At 38.3% G+C, this 16,026-nt stretch overlaps 4 protein-coding genes across 4 annotated transcripts; 2 read left to right on the top strand and 2 right to left on the bottom strand.

The window, feature by feature from the left end:
* Nucleotides 1-61: 61 nt before the first annotated feature.
* On the top strand, nt 62-2,673 carry LOC113158797 (glutathione S-transferase omega-1). Its single transcript, XM_026355028.1, has 6 exons — nt 62-217; nt 1,137-1,245; nt 1,368-1,590; nt 1,679-1,780; nt 1,875-1,981; nt 2,248-2,673. Exons 1-6 carry the CDS (start codon nt 190-192, stop codon nt 2,396-2,398), a joined length of 720 nt encoding a protein of 239 aa, XP_026210813.1. The 5' UTR covers nt 62-189; the 3' UTR covers nt 2,399-2,673.
* On the bottom strand, nt 2,470-6,870 carry itprip (inositol 1,4,5-trisphosphate receptor interacting protein). The gene is made up of 2 exons (XM_026355026.1): nt 6,752-6,870; nt 2,470-5,090 (listed from the first exon to the last, which is right to left on the bottom strand). Exon 2 carries the CDS (start codon nt 5,027-5,029, stop codon nt 3,416-3,418), a length of 1,614 nt encoding a protein of 537 aa, XP_026210811.1. The 5' UTR covers nt 5,030-5,090; nt 6,752-6,870; the 3' UTR covers nt 2,470-3,415.
* Nucleotides 6,871-8,241: 1,371 nt separating this feature from the next.
* LOC113159873 (cholesterol 25-hydroxylase-like protein) lies at nt 8,242-10,574 on the top strand. The gene has a single exon (XM_026356837.1). The coding sequence runs from the start codon at nt 8,342-8,344 to the stop codon at nt 9,164-9,166; it is 825 nt and encodes a 274-aa protein (XP_026212622.1). The 5' UTR covers nt 8,242-8,341; the 3' UTR covers nt 9,167-10,574.
* A 90-nt stretch (nt 10,575-10,664) lies between these two features.
* fas (Fas cell surface death receptor) lies at nt 10,665-14,207 on the bottom strand. The gene is made up of 9 exons (XM_026356835.1): nt 14,048-14,207; nt 13,536-13,651; nt 13,146-13,280; nt 12,663-12,786; nt 12,481-12,551; nt 12,287-12,376; nt 12,146-12,186; nt 11,783-11,801; nt 10,665-11,629 (listed from the first exon to the last, which is right to left on the bottom strand). The coding sequence occupies exons 1-9, from the start codon at nt 14,116-14,118 to the stop codon at nt 11,325-11,327; spliced, it is 972 nt and encodes a 323-aa protein (XP_026212620.1). The 5' UTR covers nt 14,119-14,207; the 3' UTR covers nt 10,665-11,324.
* Between the last annotated feature and the right edge of the window lie 1,819 nt (nt 14,208-16,026).

Raw genomic sequence — 16,026 nt, 5'->3', positions numbered from 1 at the left:
CTTAGTAATCAAACCTTCACGCTATTGGCTGAGACTTTATCGGACACACCCACAACCGGAAGAAGAGTGTACATTAAATACCGTCGACGTACCGGTTGTGACAGTACGCTGCTTTCTCAGTCGTCTATCGACCTTCTTAGTCGTGCATTTGACTGTTTAACAATTGCTTTTACCACCTGAAGTGCAAACATGGCTTCTCAGAAAAGTTTCGCCAAAGGTAAGACGTGCAGCGATTACTGAGCTGTCTTAAAAGTTCATACGTCCGGCTGCTAAGACGCTGAAGTTAGCGGAACTTTAAGTTACAACGCTGAGCCACGGTTTATGCACCGTTTTATTGTTGTGAAGGTCTATTAGACATTCATTGTAATGGTCTTCCAGGTTTTGGGAACTTTAGTGAGTAATTCATGTTCAATTGTCAAGTTCTAGCTTAAAAAACTCTCTGCATACAGTATACATCTGTCAAACTGTATGAGATTTCTGAAACCTGGACCTAGACATGGAGTGACTGAGTGGAGGAGTTTATTGTGCAATCTGCTTATAACCACAACTTAAAACACACTTCCTGATCCACTCATTTCTTCACTCATCCAGAAGAAATGTTTTCTCTTTGTTTATCACTGTTTTTCCCTCCATTGAATCCAGGGCTTAAGTACAGAACATTTCATATGTTATCCAGATGGACACTGTAATGTAAATGTAAACACTGACTCACATTGCACATTTTGTTTTGGTCTCTAGAACATTCTTAAACATTTTAACTGTGCTGTTAAAATGTAGTCTGTTAATTTGAAACATTAGATTTTTTGCTTAGTCATGAGTAGACATTATGTAACTCCATCAATTCATCTTGCAAAGCCAACAATACATAACAGGAGTGTAATGCAAACAGATTAAACAGCCGGCTCATGATTAACTTGAGTATTATCTTTATCTCACTAATGGAAAAAAAGTATTTCACCTAAGTAAAAGCAGTGACTCGACACTATCAAAGATGAGTAAACATACAGAGCATAAAAGAACAAACTTAAAAGAATATATAATGCACAATGATCCATTTTAGTATAATACACATTACATTATTGTGTCAATGTTTTCATCACTTTAATGTTTAAAGTTTTTTTAAATTTTCTTTCCAGGGAGTGCTGCACCTGGCCCAGTCGCCAAAGGCTCAGTCAGGCTGTACAGCATGAGATTCTGCCCTTTCGCCCAGAGATCCAGATTGATTCTGAATGCCAAAGGGATCAAGTAAAGACGCCCTTTATTATATTTCAGTTAAAAAAGCATAACAGCACTAATACCACAAGATTAAATTCTTGGAAATCAGTGCTTTCCTTTACATTTGCAGAACCTGTTTTTTTTTCTTCCAGGCATGACATAATCAACATCAACCTAAAAGACAAACCCGAGTGGTTCCTTAAGAGGAATCCACTTGGGCTCGTTCCAACACTGGAGACATCTACTGGTGAGGTGATATACGAGTCGTCCATCGTCTGTGACTACCTGGATGAAGTTTACCCTGAGAGAAAGCTGCTTCCTTCCTCTCCTTTTGCTAAAGCTCAACAGAAGATGTTGCTGGAGCATTTTTCCAAGGTATCTTTTATGAAAATGTGCATCTAAATCATTTTGCATACCTATATATATGTTCATGAAATAATCATTAACACTACTGTCCTTACAGGTAATACCATACTTCTATAAAATCCCTGCAGGGAAAAATAGTGGGGAGGATGTCTCAGCACTGGAAGTTGAACTGAAAGAGAAGTTTGGCAAATTAAATCAGGTCAGTTGCAAAGTTGTGTGATTGTAACTATTTGTCAATATACCTGGCTACCTTAAAGTGTTTTAAACAACACAAAATGATCTTAATTTTTCAGGAACTGGTTAATAAGAAGACCAAGTTCTTTGGTGGTGACTCAATCACAATGATCGACTACATGATGTGGCCATTCTTTGAGAGACTGGATGTCTTTGACATGAAACCGTAAGTAATAAAAAATCTTGGTGTTTAAAAATAAATACATTTTATTTTTGTAAGCATTTCCAGATACTCGAGAAGAACTGAGAGGAGCAACAAGTACAAATATTAGTTCAGTACAAAAGTAAGACTTGTACAACATGGACATAGTCCAGCAAGGACTCACAGGAACAGAGCGCCATCTTTCCATCATGACGTCTGATACGTTTCATTTTATGAGCGTGACAAACTATATGTTCATGTTTTGTAATTTGATTATTTTGTCTTTTCAGTTGCCTTGACAAGACACCTGAACTGCGGAAATGGACAGAGTGTATGTCGGAGGACCCAGCTGTCAAAGCCACCAGGCACAGTGTGGACACTTACAAGGGCTTCTACAAGACCTACCAGGCAGGGAATGCAGACTATGACTATGGCCTTTAAATAAAGACAACCTTAAACTGTCCATTTATTTTCATGTTTTTTTGGGCAGGGATACTCTAGAGTCATGTCTGTTTTTTTTTACTTTGATGAAACAAAGTTTATTTTTTCAAACTGATTAGTTTAAAGTGTTTTTACTGAGTATTCAGGACTCTTTTTGGTTTAAGGGGGAAAAAGCTAATCACTATAAAGAGACTATGATCCTGTAACTCAAACACTCTTCAATGATCCATCCAAATGTGGCACTTTTTCTAATAAACCATACATGTAATCACTGACTTGAATCCAGTTTTTTTTTCCTGTGTCTCTATTGCAATAAAGAGGCTCTCTGCATAAAAAAAAAAAAAAAAACACAATTTAAACGGTTAATAAAAAAGAATAATAGCTGCCATCAAGTTTGCAGCAGTGTGAATGAAAACACTGCTACACTCTTTGGTAAATTAATCCAATTTACACATTTTGCACAATTTCAGAGGTATTTCTGTTAAAATGTTTCCCATGCTTTTGCATTTTTAAAATTACCCTTAATGGAAATTACTTACCTCTCCTACTTCTGAAACCGATATGAGTTAAGCATTAGAAACAGTCCTAAATAATATAAAAAAAGACAGTACACTGAGGTGGTACGAGTGAAGGTAGAAACACTGCTATACTTTGGTTTGGTATATTAATACCATTTAGCCAAACTGAAGAGGTATTTCTGTTCAAACATTTTCCCAACCTGACAAAGTAAGATAATTACGCTTCATGCTTATAGCTGCTCAGGGATTCTTACTGAACACCTGTCCTTCTGATTACACTTCTACTACTTTATATTATAAGAATAATCAGAGGACATTTTCTCAATACACTTGTCACTTTGTCAAGCTACAGAGAAAAAACGCAACCACAATCTCTGCTACAACCGAAATAATTTCCTTATGTGCACCTTCTTTTAGTAACATTACTTCTAGTAACACTGAATGATATTTGAAGATATGCTAGTGCTAGTAGTAAAAAGAGACTAAACATCATTATTGCTCACAAACTTTCATTTAGGCTGTGATGTAAACCTCCATTCGATAAATCAGGTGCATACTCTTGTATGAGCACAGGTGCATTTCTCAGCATCTCTTGGTAATGCCTGACTGTTGCTGCATAAAGTTCCGTCTGCAACACCAGAGACCTGAACAGATTGATGGGTTCTGCTTTACGAATCAACTCAGGAAGCCGGACTTCTTCTGGGACTTTTTTGTTACCAACCAAAACATGATGGAGTCTCTTCTCCTGTAGGCTCCTCTGCAAGAAGCTGAGCATATCTCGAAGCCTGTGCTCCATGCTCTCAGCGCCCCACAAAGAGGGCTTTTTACTCAGCAACAAGTGCAGCAGAGCAGTCTTAAAGTGGTAGTTAGTGAGGGCACTTTTACCTGTGAGCCCTGTCTGCTTTCTGTGTAGGAAGGTAACAACCTGAAGGCAGTGTAAATGACAGGAATTTTGTGGTAGGCGTTTAGCGTAGAGTTTCAACAGATTCCTCTCATAGACAGCAAAAGATAGGGGCCAGTATGGGTCTGGAGGACCGTCACAACTGGATGGAAAGTGTGAGACAAAATAAGCATCTGTATCCTCCAGCTGAACCACCGGTATAATGTTCATTACAACGACCTTCCCAGAACGAAATCTGATCTTCAACGCGCCAGCTGCATCAAGGTTGCGAAAAGCAACCTCAAAGTCGTATTTGTGAGAGATGCGTCCCCACGCTTTAGTCACCGAGATCTGAAACCATTTCATGACTTGATCTTTGGCTAAGAAAGGTGTGTTTCTGGAGCACAGCAGTTCATCAAGGCTGCGGTCCACTGTGTGCGCGTCACTCCTGCTGTGCACAAGGCACAGCATGTCGTCTCCCATGTTGGCAGAGCCACAGAGACAACCCTCCTCACCATCTCCAAACATGGCCACCTTTATCTTGCCACAGCCCTGCATGTCTGGAGGCATGTCGCTGGAAGGGCTGCACCACAGATGGAACTGGAAGGAATAAGGATCTGGAGGCGAGAAAGGCACAATAAGATCACACATCAACGGCCTGCACACCTTCCAAGACTCGAACATGCTGCCAATTCCAACAAAGTCCCCAACTTCCATGTCTGCCTCCCTGTCGCATATGCTCCTGAGCGATTCCAGCAAGTCATCAGCAAAACCCTCAACGAACTCCCGCACCCTCCAGTTTTCATGGGCTGAAGCGTAGGTGCATTTGTCACAGAAGTTGCTCAGGATATCCTTATCTAGTACCATTGTGCTCGGGGTGATGGATCCACTCTCTGAAAATATTTCTTCATCCTCAGCCGGCCGGATTTCAGTGTCAGCAACGTCCACTCGACAAAGCTCGATAGTGAAAAATATGACAAAAGACACAGTGCTCCAAAAGTACCAACTGTAACCTTCCTTCGTGCTGGTTTCCTCCTGCTTTGCGTCATGCTGTGAAAGCTCTCTGTCCAACTTTGCCCTCTCCATTTCCAGCCTCTCCTCATGTTCCCGCATTCGAGCAATCAGAACCTCATCCTGCTCTGGGAGTGTGGTGTTTTCTTGAGGAAAGAGCAAGGGGTGGTTTAATATGGCAGCAACCACCACCATACACACTCGGGCAATGGCCCCCTGCATCTTCAGCTAGTTTCTTGCACACACAGTCAAGCACATCACAGACATCACGGCAGCTCAGATCCTGAAAGAAAAACATAAATAGTGGTTTCACTGAGAAGACAAGTGGATTTAAGAAAAAACAGGCATTGTTGTACTCAATGAAATATATGAAACTTGATTTTATACAACTCTAGTTCTTGTTGTAAAACCTTTCACCCATTAGTGCAGCACAGACTGTATCTTTAAATATAGAAGCAGCAAGTTGTGTGACGCACTTGTCTAGTGTCAAACTGTGCAACATGGGAGGAAGTAAGATAGAGCTCTTTTGACAAATGTCGCCTCTCTCAGATAACCGTATTTAGTTACTAATATTGTGACATCCTGTTCACATTTTAACATAATAAAATGACCCCTATAACATCATGAGACTATGAAGTGTTCTAACAGACTCAAGCTTTAAAATGACAGCAGCAATGGTGAAATATGCAAAGCTACAGACGCAGGGAGATTTCCCATGACTTACTCGTTGGATCCTTTCCAACACTTACATGGCTCAGTCCATCCAAACAAACAACAAGCCAGAGAGTTTTTTACAGCTACAGCCCAATGTCTGGTGTGACCAATAACTTAACTGCATATAATAGTAAGACTCTGCTTTAAGTGGGTTTATAAGGTATTATAGTTACGTTCTAAGAAGATATGAGAACATCAGGAGTCTATTAACGTCAGCCTTTGTCAACTAATTTAACTTCTCCCATAAATACATTTCCTCTAGTAGCTGTATACAGTATTACCAAATATTGTTATTCATCATCTGTTTATGGACAGCCTACAGGTGCCTAAAGAAGATATTCTAGCCATTAATAAATACAATAACATAAACATTTGCAAACTGTTGTGCTTATACATTTATAGATTTATAAATGTATTCATAAACTAATAAGTCGACACAAGATAACTGTCAACTATTCTAATAACTGAGTAATTGTTCAAGTTGTTTCCAAAGACAACATTTCAAATAAGTGCTGGTTAGTACTTCTTAAATGTGAAATTTGGTAGATTTTTTTCTCACAGTTGATACCTTAAGCTGTGAAATTGAGAATTCATTAACTGCAGCCCTTTTTTATAATATGGTGTTATCATGGTATGCTATAAATGCTATTTAATCATATACAGCTTGTGCAAAGCAAACAGTAACTGCTGTCGGTTGGTGGTTTAACTAGTACTGCGTTTTTCCTCTAAAGTAAATATGAGAAACACTACATGAGGCCTATTTTTGTCGTATTTAAAAATGTGCAGTACAGGAGTAACTACAAGTCTTTCCATCACTGCTGAGTGAATCATCCCACACCCAAAAAGTTCTGTATAACATAAAACCTGTACATGACTGCACTATTTTACTATGAAAGGACTGTGTGTTTGTGAAGTGATGTAGTGTAGACACGTTGCCAGGTTGCCTCCTCAGTTGTCTTGGCAACAAAATAGAGACCCACTCATCATGGGTCATAGCAAAGCCTCATGTTTAACACACGCTCATCTGTAACATGATTTGGGAAACTTTAAAGCATAAAAAAGTGTAAACATAGACGATATGAGTTGCAAAAGTCAAATTGCATAATGTGGGTAATTTGACAGGATGTTTAGCAGCTTGCTGTCGTCGACCTCGACTTAATTATAAGTCCAGAGAGGGCGGTGTAGCTTCGTAGCTGTAAAAGACATGGTGTGAAAAGTTGGTAAACCTACCTTTGCATAGTTAAGATGATCATTTTAGACATCATGTGGAGGGCTCCCTGCTGAAAGCAGCCTCATCGTCATCAACCCGACACGAACAACGAGGGAAGAGGCTCACGGCTGTTTTTAAAACCCACTTCCTGATTGTGCTCCACCCATGAGGGCCGGTCCCGCCCAGCTTCCTGTGCGCCCTCAGTGATAAAAACCATCAAAAACAGGGTTTAAATTTTATAAATGTCAAACTGTTCCGTATCCTATAATTACTGCGTACTGTGTCATAAGTATGACACGGAAATATTTATGTATAACGAGATAATAGAGACTAATGGATGAGTAATTGGCATGCCTCGGAACTTGCCTGAATATTATTAGGTTTTTACGATTAACTTAGTATCAAAGTAATTTAATGACAGTTGTCGGTACATGCAAGGGTACACTGCATAACTCAAGACTCAGTGTCCAATTCGGCATAGGTCATTTTAAAAAATATCAACAAATCATACTGAAAAAACAAATTAGCTCATGTCCACTGAATGCATGGTAACCTCACACTTCCGGTTTTGTATAAATTAGCATTATCATAGTGAAATTTTTGGATTTTTACATTATCTGAAAATAAATTAGTAGATTATTCTCACGTGGTACAGGTGACATCACATCTTACACATATTATAAATTTAGATTTTTAACCAATTGACAATTTTGAAGTTATACATTATTTCCTCCAAATAGGCTATATAAAAACTGTACCTTATAGTGGCTTTGGTGATCTTTAGTTCAAAAACAGAAGGAAATGATTGTGCTGAAGTCCAATGTTACATGAAGCACCTGAGACCAGAAACATGTGCATCCACAGGGGGGCGCTGTGTGCCTGAGCAAAGGCAGACCATAGTGAGAACATACAGACTCAACAGTATGGAGGTATTTTAGTGTTAGAATTCAAATACCAATTCATTTATTAACAGGCAATTAAATTCTCCAATTCTTTAAAATGAAGGTTATGGCAATATGACATGCTACTGATTTACCCTTTATTTAAAACATCTAATCAAAGAAACTGAGGATTGAATTTCTTATATTGAACTGCCGATTGCTAAATGCATCTTCAAATCGCACATTAAATTGTCAAATGAAAAATGATTTGCCGTTAGAATGAAGACACCACTCTGCCACTCATTGCAAAATGCATTGTCAAATTGCATGACAAAAACAATCACATGTTGAAATGCCATTCGAATTATGACACTGCAACTTCCATATAATGTATAACAAGCTTTTTAGGCAAAAAAAAAAAAGAAGCACAAAATAGTAAACTTATCTAATGACATAATACACTTTTTAATGGCAGACGCGTTATGATTGAACTTCAAACAACTCCACAGATTTATATTATTTAAGAATTTATCAATTGTAGCAGTATTATTGCAAATGGATTTCATGTGATTAAATTAAATCTCCAAAGAAAACAGAGATGTTAAAATTATTTTTGGCTGTGTCTTTCATGTACAGTTCCACAGGAAATGCTTTGTTAGGGTGTTATGCAATGTCACACCACTTTTTCATTCAGGAAGAGCACATGTGTCAGTACAGTTTTCTCCAAGGATGGCGAACACAGAGAACAGAGAGAAGCTCTTTATGCAGATTCTTTGGGACTTTTTAAAAGAACAACAGAGTCATCTGAGATCTCCGTTCTTTCCCGTTTTATTCTCTCTGACCGTTTACCTGAGCTGCTGTTTGCCGTACGTGTGTCTGGATCTGCTCTGTTCAAGGCTGTCCCTGGTACATCACTTCAAGATCCAGCCACAAAACAAAGTGCCATGGTCAGTGGTTTGGAAGTGTCTGCACAAAATTGTCTACAACCATGTCTTCTTCATTTTCCCTCTTTCTGTGGTGCACTGGTACTGGAAACCTGTGGTTTTTCCTCCACTGGCACCCGAGATGCTGACTGTTGTTAAGGATGTACTGGCCTGCCTTCTTCTGTTTGACATGCAGTACTTTTTGTGGCATCTGCTGCATCACAAGGTTTCCTGGCTCTACCATTTCTTCCACAAGGAGCACCACATCCACACAGCCACTTTTTCCCTGATGACAGAAGACACAGGCGTCTGGGAGATGCTGAATCTCAGCTTCTTCTCAACACTGATTCCTGCTCTGTTGGACTGCCATCCACTCACAGAGATGCTCTTTTTTTTCGCTAACATCTATCTATCCGTGGAGGCTCACTCGGGCTATGAATTCCCCTGGTCTCCACGCAGGCTGGTGCCCTTCGGCCTCTATGGAGGAGCTCAACATCATCACCTCCACCACCTCAAATTCAAAGTGAACTACGCACCGTACTTCACACACTGGGACAGACTTTTTGGCACACTGTGGGAAGACGACACACACAGGACGTCAACAAACATGGAGACTTTTAAGAAGATGTGATCAAATGAGAAAATTTTTAATGTGCAGGATTAATGGATACAGCCTTTTTGAGTCAGTATGTATACTGTATATGAATGCCAAAAGGTGCTGATGTTTTGGAAGTGATACTCCACACTAAGTACATACAGTACTATATGTAACACACTCTGTTGTATACTTATAAATAGCAGTTTTAGAGTTTTTAAAAGTCAAACATGATCAAGTCTATATATTTTTCAACTACAGTGATCTGATCGGTAACTGAACAAACTTGCATTAAGAAAGAATGTAAACCTAAAAATCCTACTTGAAAATGAAGCATGGAAACTTGGCAGGATAAACACTTGTTGTAGGAGCACTCCATCCTATTTTAGAGCTGAAAACAAAGCGGCTACACAGGAAATCTCTCTGATTAGGAGAACTGTGGAGTATCCCACCTACACATGCTCTTCTAAACTTCTATTCCCATGTCTGTAATTACATTTTATGAAGCTGCAAGGCTTCTGCTAATCTTCTAGTTCTCACATCTGCTTTAACTCACCAACAAAGATCAAGTGTAAGATAAATTTGTAGAATTAGATATTTTTAGATTTATTCACATCAATAATCACAAAGTAACTACATAACTGTAGATGGTCTTTATTTTGTTATATTCGTCATCATTACTCTTATGCCACTTGCAGTATGTTTGTCCAGATTTGTCCCAATGTAGCAGAAACATCTTATAATTGAACTGAATAGAATTTCTACAGTATTGAGAAGGAAGTGGAGCTGCTGTAGAAATAAAAACACTGATTCTTTTTAAAGCAGCTCCACCTGATGTTTGGAGAAAACAAGGGCACGCTGGTGCAATAATGAGAAATGAAAGCAGACAGGCTAATGAGCAGACCTAAAAAAACTGGGCTTAAGTATCATTGCTTCCTCATAGATTTACAGAAAATGCACGAGTATGTTGTTCAGGTTGTTTTCAAATCGTCATGGTAAATTTAAAATGCTTTTCTCCCAGTTTACCCGATTTACCCGGGGTACTTTCATGGTACTTTTTCTGAGTACACAATCAGTCTTTTACAGAAAGGGAAACTAGTGGCTTGAGTAATCTGTATAAATAACAGTGGATTTTCATTTCACAGTATATTTGATTAAATCACATAATACTCTGCAAAGTCAGGACTGGAAGGGGTTCATCCACCCCGTATTAATTTTTGTCTTATTCTTCAGATCTACAATAACATTTAAACAATTTGATTTTTTTTTCTTCAGCAAAATAAATAAACTGTATTTTCAGTTTCTGAACTGTGTGGATGTGCTTGTGGTAGTAAACAATTTGAAGACAGAGTTTGGCATGCTTCACATTCCTCACTGTTTACCCTTATTAGGCCAGACAATGCATATGAGAATAATTTGGCTCATTAAAAAAAAAAATCATTAGCTCAAACTACAACAACAAAGATAGAAGGGAAGGAATTTACAATTATGATCTCACACAGCACACAAGGAAAGAGCCAGAAATGAGCCACACTTAACTCTAATTCTACATTTAATACAGTTTGATGGATAAATTCATTATAGTCATATACAACACACTCATACCCAAAACAGGAAGAACACACTCATTTACACAAACACCTATTTACACATATATACAATCACTTTTTGGAGTAATTAGATAAAATAATTTTGCCCATGAGTCTCAACCAGCAACAGCAAAGTAAACACATTTTTACAAATCCTTATTAAGTAATTTAAATGAGTTGAAAATCAAATGCTGAAATCTATTTTCTTTATAAAGACACAAGCCCGTGTATATAGGATCTCACAAATACACTACATCTCAGCACAAATAATAAGATATAAAATCAAACTGTAATAAAGTAGCACTCAAATTCAACCCACTGCTTAACCAACGTTCAAGTAAAAACAAAAGGAAAGACTCATAAATATTATTAACAATTCATTTTCCTATACACGTTTAGTCACATTTAGCAGAAGCTTTTATCTAAAGCGACTTACAAGGGTAGGCGTAAAGAGGTCTTGCCCTTATGACCCCTACTGGAGGTAGGTCACAGTCAGGATTTGAATCTCAGGCTCCCACATGGAAGGTGGTGATGTTACCACTACACTAAATAGCTGCTTATACACTAACTTTAAATACTAAAGTAGTACTTATAATATGACGCATTCAAACAGGAACATTTGATCCAGCAGCACTGTCAATCTTCCACTCTGCCAAATTATCCTTCAGTTCCTCTGCTTTGCGTTTCTTATCCATCGCCTTTAATTGTTTAATCAAGCTTCTCGAGGCTTCCCTTCCCTCCTTCTCCACCCACTTCTCTAGTAGTTGTAGTGTCTGTCCCTGACTATCACCAGGGTTATCAAGTTTACAAGAGTCGATACCAACCCTTGTTATCCCACTGCGCAATGCTAATTTCTTCATATCCTTCCATCCAAGCACTTCTGCAATGTCATACAGATGAGGTTGGAGATCTGGAATTAATGTAAAAGACAAGAAAAGCATAACCTAATGGATCAACAAATAGATAGCTGTTTTATATGACAAGCACAAAATATTGAAAAAGAATATGAATTCAAGCTTTAATATTGCATCAGTTTAAAAAAAACTGTTTGGGCACTGCTTACCTAGAAGAGGCAGCCCCTCCTGTGAAGCAGAGGTAGAACTAACATTAATAAAACATCTTTAACTCTAATGACAAAATGCTAAAACAAGCTTAACAAACAAGTCACGCCACAGAAACAGAAACAGACACAGAAGAAGCACACTAACAAGATGCACACTAGAGGATTTGAGAGACTAACCTTTACCTCCTATAAAAAGCGAGAGCTATGGTAACATTAGAGAAAAGATAGAGAGATGTTTATGTATGTGTCTGTGTGTGACGAAGTAGGCAAATCTATAAAAACAGGACACAGACGCAAACATCTTAAAGCTGGTCAGAGGTTAGAAAATCTAAATTAAAGCGATTATTCTGGACGATAACTTACGTCATTATGTTCCACGGGAGGAGGTGCCTGTTGTTGAGTCCCTGATGGGATTAGAATCAGCATTATTACTGCACTTTTCCTTTTACTGAAGAACACGTGATTTTTTTGTGCTGTTACATGTACTGTAGTAGAAATACTCACTCTTCTTCATGAAGAATATAACGACTCCAATTACTGCGAGAGCAGCAAGAAGCCCAACAACAACGGCGACTACTGTACCAGTTTGAATTCCTGCCGAAATATAAAGCAATTTGTGTTTATCCTTGACACAGAAACATGTAAATCATGATGCCATCGATTGGTTTCAAATGCAGAAATGCTAAACTAAACCATACCTGTTTTTTTCTCATTGCAGACTGTGTTATTTGTGGCTGTACAGGCTATTTTGGTGCCTTCAGGACCACATCTTGAAAAAAAAAACACAAGTGTGTATGAGTCATTGGCTGATTATGCAATTTTTTTAATACTGTACATATGTGTTATAGTGTGAGGATAATATGTGAAGAGCCAGACTTACACTTCACAAGGACTGCAGGATACACAGTTCTCATGTAATGACCTAGTGGTGCAGTAGTGATCCTTTTTACATCTGCATTTAGAATTCCTGCCAGGGGTACAGGGTTCATCCACCTCTAGATTTGCTGAAAAGATAATTCAACCACATGACTAACATTACAGATACATCTAGTCAAATTGTTGAGTATTGAACTTATGATGATACAAAAAAGCTGCCAGTCATGACATTTAGCAAAGTAGCACTGTAGGACTTTGGGCTTGTTTGCTTGATAATGTATTTAAACTTCCGGTAAATTAATTTACATGTTAGAATTCATTTGTGAAAGTTCTTGTTTGGACAAAAGTTAAACATTGGCTCACTGTCACACCTACATACAACAGAGCCATCATTGATGTCATAAGTATCACCTGTGATTTTCCTAATCGACATGTGCCGTGAAAAGATTTTGTTTTGTATTTGTTACTGAATATAAAAGAAACGTACCACTGGGATGGGCACAGGACGTGCAGGGTTTGCAGGAAACGTCAAAATTAGGTTCACTGTTGTATGTATTACGCTCACAGGGGGCGCAAGTCCGATCATCTGGCTGTGAATCACATGGCTTCACCAGCTTCTGACCTACAATAGAAAAAAGGTTGTGATCAGTTTGGGCAAGTCTATGATTCATGCACTGACAATAGTTCCACATTTTCCCAGCATAACACAAATGTCAACTAAAGCTTGCTCAAATGGGATTGTTGGGTTTCCTGTATAATACAAAACACATCATAGACAACTACTGCTACTTTAAATTCCCCCAAAAACAATTTAAAGGTCAAACCATACATTACATAACATTTTATTTAAGCCTGTAAGACATGTACTGAAACTTACCAACACCACAGCGGCAACAGTTCTTCCCATTGAGGTCGTAGGCACCATCTACGCAAATCTGCCTTTTGTTACGGACTAGTCCTTTAACCTTAGTACCGTGTTGGGACGATAAGGCTCTGCAGCGAAAGTGAAAGTAACGACATTAAAACATAAAAAAAAATAAACATTAGCTCGGATGAAACTGTGCTAATGTGTTGTTGAATTATAAATAAGATGACATATTATCTTTATTTGCTCCTCGCTGCTTTGATAATGTTCATATTGAGAAATAGTGACGAACGTCTTCCTTATATCATAATTAGCGCTAAAACTTCTGCCTTTCGTCGTGGATAAGAAATAAATTCCACCTTATCTCAGCCTCAAGCCTTCACAGACTAACCACAGTGACCTAACACTAGAAACCTGGCGTTAAAATCTTATTTCTCACGCTGCGGAGACGCGTTTCCTGAAGTGCCCCCTACAGCAGACATCACCCCTCCTTCCTTTATTATTATAACTTTAAATCAACTTACTGGGACACGAAGGAGCAGAACAAGACAAAGACGAGGACCCACGCTGGAAACTTGTTACCATTGCCCTCCATATTTTAATGGTGGTGTTGGGACTCGGAGCTCTTGCAGTTTTTCGCAGCACCTCTGTGAACCCGGGACTTTCTGGCTCACGTCACGTTACGCAAGGCTGGACCCAGCGATGCCCCGGGGATAATATAGCTGTATATCTCCCATATTATATTTTATTTTTTATATTATAGGCCTGTGTTTATAATATTTATATGTATTTATAATATTTATATTAAATATATATATTATATATATATATATTATCCTCGTGTCAACTTTAGGGCACACGTGTTACCTTTAGGCTATTTATGTTTGGAAAGTCCCAATAAAACCAATCAGGGTATTTTCATTGAGTTGCTTTTTTTACATTACATAAAGCATGCAATACAATATAATATCTACCTATCTATGTATTGCAATTCTTAAATACTTTTTGCTTTATTTTTTTATTGATTATAGTTTTTTTTTTAAATAGCTAAATCAATCATCTTAATTTTAATAACTGAATTGATTATTTATAGCTCTACCTCTATATTTGGAAGACGGCTCCATAAAACATAATATCATAACATCTAACATATCATAATATTTCATTTTGTTAATAGATCCGGTGCAGTCAGTTGTGGTTAAATTGAAATTCTCATTACAGGGAACATCCGGGGACCGGTTCTATGATCTGGGCTGTAGCACTATACAGTAAGTGAAAATCTTTAATAATTTTTATTTTATTTTATTTCAAATATGACTAAATATAACTATGATGATCAATGTTTGTTTGCAGATGACTGCCCCCTAGCGGTGGCTGTGACTCAATACGCAGAGCATTGGTCTGTCTATCAATCACAGGATTGGTGGTTCGATTCCCGCTCTTTCTGTCACATTGCCAAAGTGTCCTTGGGCAAGACACTGAACCCCAAGTTGCCCCCGGTCAGTCAGATCACTATTGGTGTGTATGTGTGTGTGTGTGTGCGATTGGGTGAGATGAGTGTAAAAGCGCTGTGTAAGTATGTAAGTGCAGAGCATTTACCATTTACTGCTCCATCTTAGTTTATGCTTTATAGAGCTTTATACCACTAGAGGGCGCTATTGTCCTTTGTTTACAGTGATGCCTGCTAGGAGTGTGGAGGGTTTTGTCCCTGCTCATGAGGATCCATTAACAAAATTATTATGAGATGTTTTATGGAGCCGTCTTCCAAATATAGTAAAAGTATAATGACATTGATGATTCAATACAACTTTTAATATCAGTATATATATGGCAGTGCAACTGTGCATGTTGGAGGTATTTATGTGTCAGAATCCTAAAAGAATATCTGTAAAAATTAATTGAGAACTGGTGCAGTGTGGCAGCTGCAACCCAAACAGTCAATAAGCTAAAGATGGATGAGTTATATTTGCAATGCATTTCTTTAAAATCATGACGGTAATACCGGGTACTAACTCATATTTGTCATTTTCTGTTCCTGAACAGGAAACCAGCCAAATAAAGATAAAGAAAAGGCGATGCAGGTACGCTGCAGAAGTGCTGCACAGCTGGATTGCTGACTCCCTGATACCTACTAGTTATTTATAAAAGTCATTTCTGTAGCAGGAAATCCTTTATGTCTGTGACACAAACGTAACAACCCAGTGCCCCTCCCACACCCACACCCCTGCAAAAATGCCATATTTGTTTGATCTCTGCCAAGTGTAGTTTACAGCAAATTTATCTTTGAACAAAAGTGAAGAAAAAAGTATTTGGTTGGGGAATAGAAACTTCACTTGAAGGAGAACTCCTGTGGGATTTGGTTGTTTTTGCATGTGTATTAAATTTCAGGCCCTTTGTAGTCCCAGTGAGATCCAGTGTCGGATTTGTACCAGTCTGCTGCTCATGTGGCCCACTTATGGAGCAAATTGAACAAAACGCAACCATGTTTCCATCACTTCCTGGC

The sequence above is a fragment of the Anabas testudineus genome, chromosome 15 (assembly GCF_900324465.2).
Source record: "Anabas testudineus chromosome 15, fAnaTes1.2, whole genome shotgun sequence".
Classification (NCBI taxonomy): domain Eukaryota; kingdom Metazoa; phylum Chordata; class Actinopteri; order Anabantiformes; family Anabantidae; genus Anabas; species Anabas testudineus.
The sequence above is the reverse complement of the archived record's forward strand: the minus strand, read 5'-3'. Positions and strand labels throughout refer to the sequence as shown.